At 40.7% G+C, this 17,338-nt stretch overlaps 3 protein-coding genes across 3 annotated transcripts; 1 reads left to right on the plus strand and 2 right to left on the minus strand.

The window, feature by feature from the left end:
* Positions 1-138: 138 nt before the first annotated feature.
* Positions 139-1,894, minus strand: si:dkey-197c15.6 (putative nuclease HARBI1). The gene is made up of 2 exons (XM_058620448.1): positions 1,085-1,894; positions 139-718 (listed from the first exon to the last, which is right to left on the minus strand). The coding sequence occupies exons 1-2, from the start codon at positions 1,761-1,763 to the stop codon at positions 291-293; spliced, it is 1,107 nt and encodes a 368-aa protein (XP_058476431.1). The 5' UTR covers positions 1,764-1,894; the 3' UTR covers positions 139-290.
* Positions 1,895-2,063: 169 nt separating this feature from the next.
* On the minus strand, positions 2,064-4,532 carry pigp (phosphatidylinositol glycan anchor biosynthesis, class P). The gene is made up of 5 exons (XM_058620449.1): positions 4,307-4,532; positions 4,130-4,214; positions 3,315-3,387; positions 3,053-3,171; positions 2,064-2,341 (listed from the first exon to the last, which is right to left on the minus strand). The coding sequence occupies exons 2-5, from the start codon at positions 4,209-4,211 to the stop codon at positions 2,226-2,228; spliced, it is 390 nt and encodes a 129-aa protein (XP_058476432.1). The 5' UTR covers positions 4,212-4,214; positions 4,307-4,532; the 3' UTR covers positions 2,064-2,225.
* Positions 4,533-4,731: 199 nt separating this feature from the next.
* On the plus strand, positions 4,732-10,937 carry rexo4 (REX4 homolog, 3'-5' exonuclease). The gene is made up of 8 exons (XM_058620447.1): positions 4,732-5,220; positions 5,305-5,639; positions 5,738-5,881; positions 7,315-7,508; positions 7,614-7,702; positions 7,790-7,864; positions 9,308-9,382; positions 9,491-10,937. The coding sequence occupies exons 1-8, from the start codon at positions 5,011-5,013 to the stop codon at positions 9,629-9,631; spliced, it is 1,263 nt and encodes a 420-aa protein (XP_058476430.1). The 5' UTR covers positions 4,732-5,010; the 3' UTR covers positions 9,632-10,937.
* The last annotated feature ends 6,401 nt before the right edge of the window (positions 10,938-17,338 follow it).

Raw genomic sequence — 17,338 nt, forward strand, 5'->3', positions numbered from 1 at the left:
TTAAAGAAATTCCCTGCACTGCCCAGACACGACCTGCTAACCTGTATCTGCCAGCTTAACCAGATACAGCCTAACACTAACAAGCTGAAAGGGTACTTGTCGCCCGAGAGACACACTTACTTCATTCATTCATTCATTCATTCATTCATTCATTAAACTGATTCCCCACTGGTCTTTGTTTTCTGGAACAAGGACAGCGGTCAAATTCATTGGCAACGTCTACAACTGTTGCTCTTCAAACAGTTCTCAAACCAGCGATAACTTGCTTGCTTCCTGGAGCAAACAGACGCTCACTCCTCCTCAGTAATGTTGTCCCCCGGTGGCTCCTGGCTGCTGGAGCCTGAAGAGAAGACCTCATCGATGATTTTCTGTCTGGCTTTCACGGCCTCTGGACAGATCTCTACCGGCACCGAATGCTGCTTGCCTGGATGCAGAGGCTCGATTTTTCCAGCCGCAGGTGGGGGAGGCACCGAGAACTTCTTTGCGATGTTGTGCAGGACGCTGCACGCCTTGATGATGTTACACTTTCTGTGCAAAGTGGCTTCCTGTGCAAAGCCAAGTTGCATCAGACACCTGAAGCGTCTCTTCATGGAGCCCAGGGTCGTCCGCATGATGTCCAAGATCTTCTCATGGGCCACGTTGAAGCGAATCTCACCGTCGCTTACAGGATCCGACAGAGGAGTCAAGATGTGACTGCTTAAGTGGTAACCTTTACCGCCTCGGAGAGAAACACAAGATAATGCAGCTGCCGATTAAAATGTCTTTCCCATAAATTAATGTAGCAATAAAAGTATATATCATATCAATATCCTGACACAAGACAGAAGATTGTATGTTTATGTTATTTATATTGAGATGTGGCCTCTGTGATGTCCTCTGCTGGTTTTAAAGGCTGATGAAGTAATGATGAGGAGGCATTTAGTCAATTATAATATTTATGATATACAATTGGAAACGAATAATGGAATATTCATGGCCTGACCTAGTTCTAATGTCTCTATATCAGTGTTGGAGCAGGGCAACATTTAAAGCATGCAGACCAGTGTTCCCTGAGGACCAGGGTTGGGAAACACTGTTTTCTTACCAACGAGCCAGTTGAATTGCTTCTCGATGTCTTTGCCTTGGCTTGATGACTCCCACATCTCCTGCTCGAACGTGCTGCCCACGCAGCACTTGTCCACGCTCAGGATGTTGCCCTCAGAGTCGCAGATGATCTGGCTCACCACAGAAGTGTAACCCTGGCTGTTGACGAAAGACCGGAACGAGCTCTTCTCGTACGGAGAGGCTCTGATCTTGAAGTGAGCAGGAGCCAGGATTCCCACCACGTGAGGAATGCCACCCAGTCTCTCGAACTGATACGCGACTTTACCTCGCGCGTCCCGGGTCCGTGGGAATAAGATGAACTGGTCGGACATGCCCACGATGATGCCCGAGACCGTGGCGACAATGTAAGACGCGCTCTCCGTGGTCGTGAGCCCGACCCTGTCCAGCACGACGGGGGACGACACTCCCTGCGCGTAGTAGTTGAGCGCCACCATCACCATGGCGTCCACGGACAGGTCGACATTCTCCACAGTGACCGTCTTCATGCGGCGGCGGATGGAGTCGGTGATGAAAGTGATGCAGGTTCTGGTGAGGTGAAAGACCTGGAACAAAGTTTCGTCGTCATATTCGTCAAAGCAACTCGGAGTCCTACAATCGTCCGCGCCATTTTGGAGCAGCTCCTCCTGCACCACGAGCCACACTGGGAGAGCGAAGGCCATTCGTGACACTTATTATTGTCCGTGGTGTCACTGAAACCACACACACGCTCTTTATTCACTGTTAGTGTTTGTATGTTGTCTCCCCCGCCCCCCGTCTTTCTTCTTCTTTCTTCTTCTTCTGGGCGGTCGGCTAACAACATACCGCCACCTTCTGCAGTGGAGTACTAATGACTACAACCCTGGTCCAGTGAAATCTATATCTAAATAAATCTAAATGCCGCCATCTAGTGGACAGGGGTGAAAAACATTTAAAAATCATTAGAAAAAAAAAAAATATGACATAACACCAAAATTATGAGATTGAATCGAAAAGAGATTATTTATTTATTTTAAATCTAAATGATGCACAAAAAGTCAAAAAGAGTTACAATATTGATACATTACAGCCAATATTATGGGATAAGGTCAAAACAAAGGATGAAGTCGTTAACGCTGTCTCCAGCCAAAATCTGTTTCTGCTCGTCATCGTTTGGGCGACAAGTAGAACATTTTGTTGACTTCAGAGATGGAAACATCTTTTAGTTGCGGTAGTTTCTCCCGCTGGTCGTCTTCTGTCATCTGGCCTCTTGCGTACACATCTGGGGGCAGAGAGGTGTCATTAGGTTCATTTATTTAACACAGATGTAGGAACAACAGTCGATAAAAGTCGAATGAACTCTAAAAACAAATGATTAAGTTTTTAATTAATAACATTATAATTCAATTATAATAATAATAAAATAAGGAAGATGATTAATCATTTAAGAATGACTTGAGGAGAATGGTTGGGGATTAATAAGTTATATATTTTGCGCTCCTTATCGAACATGTAAGGTAAGACATTAAATGTTTAACAATTACATTGTTCCTTGTTTTTTTTTACACATAAATACATTTCATTCCATTTCATTATATATAATAACCAATTACTAATATAAATAAGAGATGAAATAGTAAATTATTTAATTATCCATAAACCCCCATTGTATACACAATTATTTGTATTGGTTATTTGTATTTAAATTAAGGTGGTATTTTTCTTCTCTTTGAATGTAAAATATTGAGTGTGTCAATGTTCACTGTTGTTCAAAGCAATTGAGTTTATTTAATATACAAAAAGAGCATTGTTGTGGTCACTGCATGATTTCTTGTGCTTTCAAAATGCTTGTCTTGTTCCCAATAGATAACAGTTCTTGTTTCCTATTATAGTCCATTATAAGATTACAGTCAGGGCAATCTTAGACTGTATTGTTGGTATAAAGTGATTTTGTACCAGTAGGTCACACTTAGCATAGACATAACTGCCTAACCTGTGACATTGTCCACAGAGTCGAGTGGAGCCGTGTTGTTCATGTTCACTCCAAACAGCAACAGCACACATATCATCAATGCAACCAGCAGATAGATCGGCACCGCAAGAGCCCAATATCTGCACAACACAAAATGTTTCAGCTGAACAATCAGAGAGCTTGTAGTACATTGTCATTACATTTTCAGAGGTGTGCTGTCTGTTCAGTCAAGGGAGGTAAATAGTCAATTGTTCTTGGATAACCGATGTATCATTGAACTTACTTTTGAGGCCAGTAAGTGAGCCCTACTGAATGAAGCCACCTCTCAGGTACGAAAGCCCACAGGCAATACAGAACTGTGGAGAGGAGAAAGGAAAGCATGTGTAATTCATTCATTTACATTTCGTATCGCATTATCTTCCTACCTGAGGGTCACGGTCACAATTAATCCCTAAGAAATCAGAAAACCTAGAGACCCACGCATACACGAAGACTTCACACAGAAACACATCCTCAGACCGCATCGCAAAAGGAGACAGTGCTAGCCACTACTCCACCAGGTGGCCCATAGAACATCATCTTTTTATTGTCAATCTTTATGATTGTTTTTGAATTGTGTTTTGTAAAGAGAGCTAACCTTCTTGTAACAGTATATAGTTTTATACTGCTTTCATCTAACCACATGCAATACAAATTGCAAGACTATTATTAATTTTTAAGCTGAATGAATGTAAAGTTTTCCATTGTTTTTTAATAATACTTAATTTCTCCCCAGCAGACAATCCAAGAGCTGCTAAAGCAGTCATTAAAGCGGAGGTAATGAAGATAATGTCAATAAATAGACATTAATATATAAACATACAATTAAAGTGCATGCTGGATAAGCAGGCTACAAACTACATTGTGTTTTAAAAGCTCTAATACGTTATACATGTCTGGGTTCAAGCATGAGCCTCGGAAACCTCATTTAAAAAGTTACAAACTCACTGAAATAATTGTAGTGTTGCATTGGTGGGTGCGTAACATGTAATGATGACATTTATTATAAACGTGATCGATATTGGAAGATAAGTATGGGGAAAAAAAACGTAGACTCACAGAAGCTGAACTGTGAGCCGAGATACAGAACAAAGCCGTAAATGGCTCTCTCAGGCAGAGGAGAGGGAGAACTTTCCACCATGATCTGAAAACACAGCACAACAACATCAACATTGAGACACGAGGGACAAACGAACGCCTGTTAATCCACAGAAAGCTTCAGACACAGTCACGTACCTACAAACACGTTTCCTTCATTAAGCTTTACACATAACCAGAACTTTACAGAACCTTTTCCCAAAACGCGCGACATGTATGTTAAAAGTGTATGTGAAAAAGTATGGTTTACAACCTAAAAATGTCATATAACACGTACATTGTTATATATAATGTAAATATGTTGGCTATTCCTTGTTTTGTCAGTGTTGTCCGACGAAAAATTCAGTTCGGTGTCAAACAGTCGTACACAGTATGTTCCGGGTCTGGAATACAATGTAAAAAAAAAACAAAAAACGACAGGACAAAAAGACACACTTAATCGTATCAATACTACCATCGAACCTATAAATTGGAGTAATAAAAATGACACCGTTGTCATCGAATTGTTGATGGTTGCATGTGTAATACAACGACCGGTTATGGCGTATTTCGAGTGGACCCATTTAGTTGTTGCACAGCCCGGAAGTAAACGGTCCAGCATGGCTTTCTATCCCCTGACGTCTTTTACATAAATGGCAGCTGTTTTTGTTTTAATACGTTAATTAAGAAATCTGAGCGGTTATTATTTGTTGGCGTGGCTACACGTTAAACGTAGCATTTCATAGTGAGATAACGTTGACCGGGACCCCGTTATAGCGTCGACTGGGAACCAAGTGACAAGTCTGTGGTGGTCCAACGTGGCTGACGGTTTAAGTAAGAGCGACTATTTCACAGTGGCCATCATGTCAAATGTAAAGTCCAGGAAAACACACCCTGCAGCGAAAGGACAACAGCAGGTTTCTGAAAAGAATAACAACAATGTAAATAAGAAAAATAAATTCTGGTTTAAAGACAAAGTTAAAATTAAAAAGTTTTCCCCAAACAACCAACGGAAAGTGGAACCTCCAAAAGATGCTCAACACTTCTCTGCCAACTGGAAAGCATTGCAAGAGGTAAGAGTTTGGTCTCTGTGTGTAGTGTAAAGCGACTACTGTCACTTCCATAACATTGCTGACATTGCTTTTCATCTTCCTCAGATTTTAAAAGCCAGTGAGCCGGAGAAAAAACAGCCCGTGACATCAACAAACCAGACTGGATCGCTTCAAAAAAAGGAGACCAAAGAAAATTCTTCATTAAATATTTCTAAGAAAAACACCAGTCCCAAGCAGACAGAGACTGGCAAAAAAGGGAAGCAGAAAACTGCGTCAGGCAGTGTTGTTCCCAAGGACGCTCATGTCAATGCAAAGGTTCCGGCCGTCTCACCATCACAACACTCTATTGCTCCAAAAAGGAAAAGCAGCAGTGGAAATTCAAGCAGTGAGCATGCGGTGAAAAAAAAGAAGGTTGTGGTTGCAGAGAAGAAACTTACAGAGTAAATATATCACAACACTCATGACCTTTGCCAATGTTAACCTCGGGAATAATTGTGACTACTAACTTTTATCTTGTCTTTGCTCTTTGCTCCTGTAGAGATGACCTGTGGTTTGACGATGTAGACCCGGACGACATCGAGGCAACGGTCGGATCAGAGGCAGCGGACATCATGAGGAAAAAGCAGCACATTCAAACCAAGGATGCAGAGAGTGCTCTGGTCAAGGAGAAAGCCTTTGAGGGGTGAGTGAGGACAAGGAAGAAAGTTAACAAAAAGTTGAAAAAGGGTAACGTGAAATTGTCCCCCCCTAAAAACAATCTCACCATGTCCATTTAAGGGCTCTGTATAAACATGGCACCATGTCAGGAAATGTCTTTATCCATATGAAAGGACTCTAAACATTGGTGCACATATAACCTGCCTGTACACAGAGATGACAATGCTGAGCTGTGTGCAAACTCTCTGTTTGATACCGATATCACAAACTCAGGTATCTACTGATACTGATATCGGTCACATACAATAATTTTTCATCTTTTAAATTAAGAAGCTGGTAACGACTAATTTGTGCCATTTAAGAGCCATTTAAGCAATTTTAAACAAGCGTCACTATGTAACAAATATTCTGCTCCTACCATGAAAAAATTAGCAGCCCATAACATGACTCAGCTAAAATGCTTTTGCTGATATTAACTTACAGGTTTTGACCAGCAACATACCAATAAATATTCTAAAGTATTCAATGATGGTTTAGATTCCTGAATGTGTTTTTATAACCACTAGTTCCGTACCTGTTCAGTATGTGTCTGTTTTTTTGATTTTACCAATATAGCTATTGCATTTCCTATTCAAACAATGTAAAAGTTGCCAATGCACATGGTGATGCTTTCAGTAATTTACCTGCCAACCTGTTAGACAAAAGACATATGAACTGAATTTCCGTTGGTACAGTAGGGCATTGGTTTCACTTATAAAAGGCTGTTCATCTGAATTAATGTGATCCTTTTTTCCTCCATTTTTTCCTCTGTTTTCCTGAATTGAGAAGATTCCTGAGAGGTTTTCATTTTTTAGAGCTTGATTAGAAGCAAACATGTCCCAGTTGTTCCAGTTTAGCACCAGCAGTACGTCATTTTAAATCTATGATTCTGTATTTATCCAACTGAGCTTGGAGTAACATTGCAATGTACAGCACATCCAAATTATTTTCAGAAAAATTTATTAATTAATTAATTCAGAAAAGGCCACAAGGTGGAGTAGTGGCTAGCACGGTTACCTTGCAGCAAAATGACCCTGGTTCGTCAAACCTGGTTTGACTGAGGTGTTTTCTGTGTGGATTTGTAGTATTAGGGGCTTGTTATTTTGGTACTATTCCTAATGGTAACACAGAAATATGCGTACTGTACCAATGGTGGAAACACGGCTATAGAGAAGCCATTTTAATTTTTTTGTATGAACATACACTGAAAATCAAGGCAATGCTGATATTGAAACACTAGTAGTAGTAGTATAACACTAGTATAGTACAGGTACATACTGTAGGTAGAGAGACAGAGCAATACAGTAGATTTCATTATACTTTCCTTTTCAAAATAAAAGCAGAGAGAGCTTTAACTCACCAGGCATGTTGCCATACTAGTAATGACTTGTCTCTCTCTTGTTATTTACCCAAAAAAAGTCTCACCAAAGCTGTGGCGATTGATTGTGAGATGGTGGGAGTTGGTCTAGACGGAGAAGACAGTATCTTGGCGCGCGCATCCCTCGTGAATCAGTTTGGGAAATGCATCTATGACAAATACGTCAAACCCACAGAGAGGGTGACGGACTACAGGACAGCCTTCAGTGGCATCCGACCAGAGGATATCAAAAATGGTGAGTCAACAGAAAACTGAACCTGAAACATGTTACTATATTACTTGCTCTAGAATGTCATCATTTCTAATTAAACTTTAATTATCCATGTTTTTGTCACTGCAGGAGAAGATGCGAGGGTCGTCCAGAGGGAGGTAGCAGAGATCCTGCGAGGCAGAATTGTGGTTGGACATGCCATTCACAATGATTTAAAGGTAAAGCTACGTGTATTATCTCAGAGAGGGCTATTTTATTGGTGAGTTTTTTGAAGATTTTCACCAGTGTTGAACCTTTTGTTTCAGATTTTACTCTTGGATCACCCCAAAAAGAAAATCCGGGACACTCAGAAGTATAAACCATTCAAAAAGATTGCTAAGGTAAACATATGACACTGCCTAACTTGTGTGTTCTAACTGCATTGATATGACTCCTAAAAAAAACCTGTGGATTCACCACAACAGGGCTGTAGAAAAGGGCTGTTTGCTGTGATATACAGCACTGGTGAAGTTTCTTGAATGCATCTTGAAGCCGCTCTTTTAAGCTCAACACACAGTGCCTTGTGTTAGCTGCTCCCGTTAGCTTATGGAATTAGATTTGTGTCAATATTTTCAAGCAACACTTTATGAATTGAGCAAACAAAAATGCAAATTTCAAATAAAATATAAAATATCAACTTAAAGGAGACATATTATGCAAAATCAACTTTGTAACCATTTCAATACTTATATTTGGGACAATGGAGGCCCTACCAGTCGCCAAAGTGTGGAAAAAGAATACTCAGTCATGTTTGACTGACATGTTCATTAGGACACCAGGGAACTATTTTAATGGGGGAATAGAATAGAATAGAAATACTTTATTCATCCCCAAGGGGAAATTGTTTTAACATAGCAGCAATACAAACAAATATTAAAAACAAAAAATGTAAAATGTGCAACAGTGAGAAAAAAAGTGCAATAATAAAGGAGTGGCATAATAGGGAAATAGGGTATAAAATAGGGTATAATATGTCCACTTTAATCATTCAAAGATATTTTATTTTATTTTTGGTTTGCAATGATCAGAATTTTGTGTGCGCACCCCCTTTTGCGTTTGCTCTCCCTCACTTTGCGATTCTGGCAAATCTGAGTTTTAGAACGACAGCTCAAATCATTGTAAATAATCTGACAAACGTTAGATACTTACAATTATTTCGTCAGATGTTGCCGGCAAAACTTGGGGAACGAGTTCCAGACGAAATTGTAAGTAGTTATGTCACCTAGTCTGTCGACAAAAAGGAAATTCACCTTAAGACACATATTTTTAAGTGATGAATAATATGGCTGTATATTATAATTATAATAATCATCCTATCCAATCATTTTATTTTAGTATATTTTATTTATCTGTCTGTTAACGTCTGTGTGAAAGGACATTGCGGTGATTTCAGACTGGCGTGAGATTTGATCGTACACTTCGCCAATGTCATACAACCACTTTTTTGATGTATGCACGTTTGCAAAATCTGACTCATCGTCCATTTTTCTATCACAGGTTATAGACTTTGATTTTCAACAGTGTTGTTTTTGGTAGCCATTCCAGATTTATTCTTAGTCTTTTGGACTAAAATGATTATTAGTTTTAGTCAAATTTTAGTAATTTCTATATGTGATAGTTTTAGTCGACGAGTTTTAACGGGGGGAACGGCCCACGTAAATCAGGTGCTCAAAAGAGGTGCACAATGAGATATTGCAGTTATTGTGACTGCTCTACAGTAGAAGGTCCTAGACCCAGACTTGAAATTTAAGCAATAGTGATGTGATGTGATTTTCCTCTTGTAGAGTGGCCGGCCCTCATTGAAAGTCCTCTGCAAAGAAGTCCTTAACGTGAAGGTCCAGCAGGGCGAACATTCATCTGTAAGTCAAATAAAGCACCACACCTGTATTTATTTATTTATTTATTTATTAAATATAAAACCATCATCTGTGTGTGATCTTGCTCCTCTTTCAAACACTGTTGTCCAGGTCCAAGACGCACAGGCCACCATGAGGCTCTACACAATGGTGAAAAAGCAGTGGGAAGCAGAGATTAAAGCCAGTCACAACAACAAAGACTCGGACCAGAAAAGTGAAAAGAGGAAACCCAAGTTGCCCAAGAGCAGATGATCTCATTATATCCTGAGGAAAACTGAGGAAGATGATCAGACTTTATTTTTTGAAAGACAAAAATATGAACGACGTCACAGGCTCCTGCTGTGGAAAACTTACACAGGAAACTTTCCCTTTAAGATCTTTTCTCTTTCTCCCGTAAACATGGCATCATTTCAAGAAATGCCTTCATCCCCACAAAACCACTGGAAACGCTGTAGTACATGTGCCACACCTGTACATGGCGCTGTGATGCCGTCACAGAAGTGCACCACAAACAGAGAAGAAGATGCAGAGCACGCAGATAAAGCTTGCACATCGTGGACAAACAGCAGAAGAAGACAACGAGAAAGATGGCAACAGCAAAGTACAGTAGGGAAATGTTGTATTTGAAGACTTGTTTTTCTTTTCTTTGTTTTTTTTTCATTGTTCATATCTTTGATTTGGAATAACTTGATTTGCCTGGTTGTTTGTTATTCGTCTGTAGCTATATTACGTTTCTCACCCATTAATCATTTTACCAGTTTGATTTGTCTGTTTTGTTCAGTGGCGGGTCATCAATAGGAGGCACCTGTCCCACATGAAGAAGAATCACAGACCTCCAATGACTTTAAAAACATTTTAATGAATGTATATTTTTGTCACCTAGTGTGGTAAATGTGACATAATAGTGAGTAAAAGGACTAATTTGCACCAGAGCTGTAGATTTAAAATTCTGAGAGGTTACACATTTAATATGGGATTCCAGAATGACTGCCACTACACAAACTCTGCTACTTATTCCTTTACTAGCACCTCTGTCGTATTTATTTCACAGTGAATCAGACGTACACAAAGTGCTGTGTAGGTAGTAATTGTGCCTGTGTTGCTAAGCTGTTTGTGGGCCCAAAATCCCATGTAGTGTGTGTGTGGTAATTAACTTTTGTTGGACAAACTAATCCCGAGTCTGCCACAGTTAGTAAACACAAACTTCATAGTAGGTTTTCCATGGATTTAACGTGCATAACGTGCAATAACGGTTAACGTAGCAGTGTTTGTGCGGTGGCCGCTATGATGGTTTGGCGAGGTTGTGGCGAGTTGGAACACACAATAATGTCAGTGTGTCTCATACACTATGACCAATATCTCACCTCTGGCCACTAACGGGACTTTGGAGTTTGTTTATTACCGAAATGCATCACGTCTGTTGAATCACACGCTGATTTTCCTGGATTCCTGTAACGTTGCCATCAATGAACAAGATTCTTCTGCCTGATCCAACAACCCACACCTGAGAGCTGCAGCAGCGACACTGTCTTCTTTATGTGATGGTTCAAGGTGAAAATACACCTGATAAATAAGGACTTTATGGGCTGTGGACGTATTAGGCTTTTTCACCTCGCAGGAGAACTAATCCCTGGGCTCTCGGTCAGATGTCGATCACATTCTGCAGACATCAGACTGATGACACCTTCTTCTTTTTATTCTAAGACAAACACACAAGGTGAAGGAGCCAGTTTTCAGTGTTAATCATTCATTTAATAAAGTTCTGAATACAATCTGACCCAGGCCAGTCATTTTTCGTGAGTATTGGTGTTGTGCCAGCAGTGTCGGCGTTTCCCAGGTTTGCTGAAATGAAGCAGACGCTCTTGATCTGCAGCGTCCAGGCTCTATTTCAGATGCTGCGTTAAAAGAAAGCAGAGACGCAGACCTCCGTGTAGATCTCAGTGTAGTGTAGTGTACTGACTCATCTGCTGATACAACAGTGTGTTATTAAGGTACATACAGAGAGTTCCTGGATTTCCCACAGGTTCACAGTGAAACTACTCTGTGTGTGTGTGTGTAATGTTCCCTGTGACAATTATGTGTCTACAAGCAAGAGTAAAGAAAGAAGAGAGTCCTGGGATTTGGACTCAAAGAAGGAGGTTGATGATGATAATAATAATCATAACTGAAACATTTTTGTTCATACTTGTTGAAATCCTCTTCACATCCTGCTCTTCTTCTTTCAGCTTCTCCCTCTAGGGGTCGCCACAGTGGATCATCTGCCTCCACCTGTCCTATCCCTTGTGTCTTCTTCTGTTACACCAGCTGTCCTCATGTCCTCTTTCACAACGTACATGAATCTTCTCTGTGGTCTTCCAGCCTGGCAGCTTCGTCTGTAACATCCTTTGTCCATCCAAGCTCCTGCAGCTCCTGCAGCTCCTGTAGCTCCTGCAGATCCTGCACCTCCTGCAGCTCATGCAGATCCTACAGCTCTTGGCCTATGTCTTCACAACAAGCAGCATATGACAGACGTACACTGCTGAAGTAGAGACAAAAGCCAGACGACAGTGAGCAAGTCATTGTGAAGCGGCAGAGAAAGTGCAGCCAAAACTCACTGCTCCATTTTGGCTCTGTCACACATAGTATCTACTCTTGGAACCTCGCCAGAGCAGGTACTAAACAAAGTACCTGGTAGCAGGTTACTATGCTAGTGGAAACACGCCACTACAGACCTGAGCTTTAAGCTGCTTCCGTCTATAGAGAAGCTTCTATCAGGAGGAGAACCTGGAGGAGTCAGTTGTGCTGAGCTCAGAGACTGAGCTCCAGTAAATGTGATAAATAATGAAAGATGGTCAAAGGCTTTTAAGGAGAGCAGCTTAACAACAACTCAGTCTGAGCACACGAGGACAAGAAACGGACAAGAGGAGACAAATGTCCGGCGCTTCTTTGTTTTGTGTGATTCCTTCTAAATACTATTATAATATTTCTATTAAAAAGAAAATAAATATATTTAATATCGTAATATTTTCTCAGACATGCACCGCGGCAAATCTCTCTGTTGTTGGGAAATTTAGCACAAATAACAAATGAATTACAAATAAGAAATGTACAGAAGTGCTTCCACTACATACAGTATGTACCAGTATGTTGACAAAGATACAAATCTATGACCTTTTACAATAGAGTTCATTTGCTTTGTTTACTCGGTCTATGCTTCATTTGTCATTTCATTTCAGTTCATGTTCTGGAGATCTCATCACATGTTACATGCACTGTGGCCTTTGCGTCATATAATAAACTTCTTCTCAGGGTTCCCATCAAGAATGGGGCCGGCACTGGAATCCTGTATGTGGTTTCATTAACCTACATAAGTTCTAATACCAGACATACTGACCCATAAAGACACACACAGATGATCATGGACACAGCGTAAACATAGTACATACACAAACATAGTATCTTGAGTAATATATGTAAACTAGGACAAGAAAACAAAAGCAGGACACGAGAGAGGATTTTTACTCAAGGGTTTAAACAACATCATGGACATAAAACAATTATGAAATAAGGATTTGCTGCTGGATGTGAATGAATGAATGAAATGAATGAGTTTGTAACAACCAAAAATACCTTCCTACACAAATCAAATGTGTTCTTTAATTGATTCATAAGGATTGTATTTTTTAATGTTATCATTACTCAGTGACACATCAGTGCTCATCATGTTCACAAGTGTTTTTGGGCAAGTTACAGGCATCAACAGACATGGACACCATTGAAGAGGTTATTTCATTGTGCTTGATCCAAAATAGACAGAAATGCAAGACTACTGAAGGTAATGTCCCCATGTCATTACCTTCAATCTTGCAGAGATAGACTTCCAGTGGTATTGCTCTATTTCGTCCATCATTGTAAGCTGTCCCAGTTGTCCCAGTTGTCCTGGGCTGTCCCAGGCTTGGACTTCACTGAGTTTCTGTGTGACCTGTGAACACAAGACACAGCGAGGGATGAGGGCGGACACCGTTTTCCACATGGTGATGGGCAGCGTCAATACAAACGACTGAACCAGCAGTTTCTCACGATCACCTCTCAAGGTCAGCGGTCCTCTCTGTCATCCTGCAACACAGTCCTGGGGAGACACCGACTGTGTATACAGCCACAGACGTACAAGCACAGTGTATCTGTGTAACAGTGTAAACATTAGAGGTTTTAAATTGTTATTAAATAATCGCCATTGAACACTATTTTATTCTATTGCCTGATTATTTCTTATTTACATTTTCATTTTTTCTCTTCTGACTTTGATAAATTAAAATTATAATTCATTCAGTGTGTAAAATCAAGCAATAGTTAATAGTGAAGTTGAATTGAAGTTGTCTTCCCTCTCTCTCTTACCCTTTCATGCTTCACCGTCCTGTCCAATAATAATATTATTTTGTTCTTTTTTGAAAGTTTGGTTCGTCCGCTCTGGGCTATTGTAAAAAGATGGTGGTCCATCGACCCCTGCTCCCGATATAAATATAAAAGGCTCATTCTGAGTGAATGAAAATCAGCAATTCATATAATCAAGTGACTGTGAACATACACAATTAAGTAGTTAAGTGGTGTCCAATAAATCATTTGAATGGATTTTAAGCACTTTTGTATGTCACTTTGTTTTTATCACGTAAACAAAGTCCAGTGTCCACATGTGAACGTCATTTACAGGACATTGTGTTTTTGTTTTATTTGTCCTCTGTCAGTGTCTGAGAATGTTCTGTTGACGACACAGTGTCTCCTCGGCTCTGCTGCTCTACTGTGTGTCTTTATGAATGAGCTGCACTGTGCTGCCTTCAGCAGAATAATGCTCACTGTTCACTACAAAGCTGAACATTTAGTATTCATGCTGGCTGATGAAGAAACACTTTCTGTGGAAGACTTCCTGCCCATATGTGCTGCTCTCCACAGTGACCGACTATCAAGCAGATGTTGATGATGAACTACACTTGTCCACCGACTGTTGCTCGAGTCTTAAAACGTCTTCAGTCTGAGACAAAAACAAATGAGTGGTCACTAAAGACTGCTGTAGTGTGCTGAGACACACAGAGAGTTGTGTGGAGCTGATAGACTAAAGGTCATACTCCACAGAACTGGGAATGAAATGTTCTCATTCCCTTTGGGGACTTCCCAGGAATTCTGCACTTGAGTTTCTGGTGAAGTAACTTTGTTCTTGTCACTTTGAGAAAAACAACACATTTCTCCACAATCTTGCAGAGATAGACTTACTCTATACTGCCCCCCCATGACTGCCAGTGGTATTGCTTCATTACGTCCATCATTGTAAGCTGTCCCAGTTGTCCCAGGCTTGGACTTCACTGAGTTTCTGTGTGACCTGTGAACACAAGACACAGCCAGGTGGCGGCGGACACCGTTTTCCACATGGTGATGGGCAGCGTCAATACAAACGACTGAACCAGCAGTTTCTCACGATCACCTCTCAAGGTCAGCGGTCCTCTCTGTCATCCTGCAACACAGTCCTGTGGAGACACCGACTGTGTATACAGCCACAGACGTACAAGCAGATACACTGTTTCACTCTATTAGAGGTTTTTAAATTGTTATTTAACAATCGCCATTGAACACTATTTTATTCAATTGCCTGATTATTTCTTATTCAGATTTACATTTTTACTTTCGTGCTCCACTGTCCTGTCCAATAATAATTAGAGCTGGGCATAGATTAATTTTTTTAATCTAGATTAATCTCACTGCAATCTTGGAGTTAATCTAGATTAATCTAGATTAAAATGGCTCATTTGAATTCTGATGAAGGCATTCAAAATATGTGTGCGCTACTTAAATAATGACCAGAAGTAAGTCCTTGAGAACGGGTTTCTCAGGCCAGCTGGTCCATTAGACCAGAAGCCCATCTCCTGTTTGGAAAATGCATCAAAAACTGCTTGATAAAGTTATTGGTAATGAAATATGAAATAATGTTCAGTAAAATGTATGTGTTTATGTAATTGTTTATTCAGATAAACACAAAATAACCAGTAGGCAATTTAACCAGTACAGGCAATTTGAACAACCCCCATTTCTGGGATAATATGACATTAATTGAACAACTGTAGGCCTACATGAGAGGTTACATAACGTAACGTTACCTAGGGCGAAAGAGTGAAGCTCCCAGCTGGCATCGATGAGGTGTACAGTAACACCAAGGTAGTTTTCATTGTTAACAGACGACCAATGATCCCCAGTCAGTGCCACACAAGTTGCCCCAGCCAACTTCTCCTCTTTCGCCGCTTTCTGTGCGGCGTGCTGTTCATTGATTCTCCGTACGATGGTTCGCCTCGCAGGAAGTTTATAAGATGGGTCACCTGTGGCCGCCTGGAGAAGAAGCTCCAGCCCCTCATCTTCAACCACACTGATAGGCCGGCAGTTGAGGGCAATCCACTGAGCTAAGAGGCCCGTTAGTTTAGCTGACAGAGCTGTGCTGACGGGCTTGCCTCGGTTGCATTCAAACATTGTAGTCTGACGAACACGACTTTTCTCGGCTTCAGTGCTTGCTCCGGCACCTTTCACATCAGCAAAGGGATGCTTTGCGTTTAGGTGGTACTTCAGACTTGACGAACTTCTACAGTAAACTAACTCGGCGTTGCACAAAGTGCATACAACCCTAGTTTTATCGAGGTTTCCATTGGGAAGCTTCTTGAAAATAAATTTCCCCTGAAGCAACCCGGCGGGCTTCGCAGCAGCGTCCATGTCAGCTGACGTTTGATGCACACGGTTCGGACTCACGCGGCACGCCCCAGCCCCCACAGCGTAATTCGGCCAGGTATACATCCGCGCTCAGCCAGGTCAGAGCCTTCTGGGCCAGGTATACATCCGCGCTAACATATCAAAGTGAAATTCATAGCTTGCTCACTATGTGGACCCAGGTCCCAGACCCAACTTTGAGAATAGATTAACGGCGATAATTTTCTTATCGCGCGATAAGAGTCTCGCGTTAACGCAGCACGTTAACGCCGTTAACGGCCCAGCACTAATAATAATATTATTTTGTTCTTTTGTAAGTTTAGTTTGTCCGCTCTGGGCTATCGTAAAAAAGATGGTGGTTCCATCGACCCCTCGATATAAATATAAAAGGCTCATTCTGAGTGAATGAAAATCAGCAATTCATATAATCAAGTGACTGTGAACATACAAAATTAAGTAGTTAAGTGGTGTCCAATAAATCATTTGAATGGAAGCGTTACTGGTGAAGTTACTGCGTTACTGGTGAAGAGTAAATGAAGATGGCACACACAAAAAAAGAAAATAATTCAGCTTTGCCTGAAAAAACAAACAAATTAAAGATGAATATCTCTCTGGAATGATGGAGAATCAGCTCTAAACTCACTCAAATCTAAGTGCAACCTGTGAACATCATCTCTGCAAAGTTTAACTTTGATCAAGTGAAGCAGAACAAAATTAGAGAGATTTTAGTTGGCATTTGGCACATTTTGGAAACATCTGTGCCATTTGTATTTAAACCATGTATTAAACCACTTTCTTCACTTTTATATAACTATTAATGTTCAATAAAACAATGTATGTCCTTGTTTCAAAGTTCCTACAGAATTTAATATGGTTTCCATTCCAAAAACAAACACCAGATGGGTCTATTGAGACTTGTTTCTCTTTGCTGGCCTGTATCTCAGCGAGGGAGTGGTCTACATGAATGGACGACATCTCATTGGCTTCCTTACAGCCAATAGAAGAACGCTGTCGTCTCCGAATTTTGATTGACAGCTTTGTTAGCCATTGAGAAGCAACAGAGCGAGCGGATGTGACTGCTGCCTTAGTATCCCTAGGGTAATGCTTCTCAAAACGTGTTCTCACCCGGAAGGTTTTGAATGTAACACAGGAAGTCATTCTAACCGGAGAGCGCTTTGTTTGCGGTGAAATATTTTTCACGGAGAAACATCAAAGGTAAGAGCAATTTTACACTTTCTGTTG

The sequence above is a fragment of the Solea solea genome, chromosome 21 (genome assembly GCF_958295425.1).
Source record: "Solea solea chromosome 21, fSolSol10.1, whole genome shotgun sequence".
Classification (NCBI taxonomy): Eukaryota; Metazoa; Chordata; class Actinopteri; order Pleuronectiformes; family Soleidae; genus Solea; species Solea solea.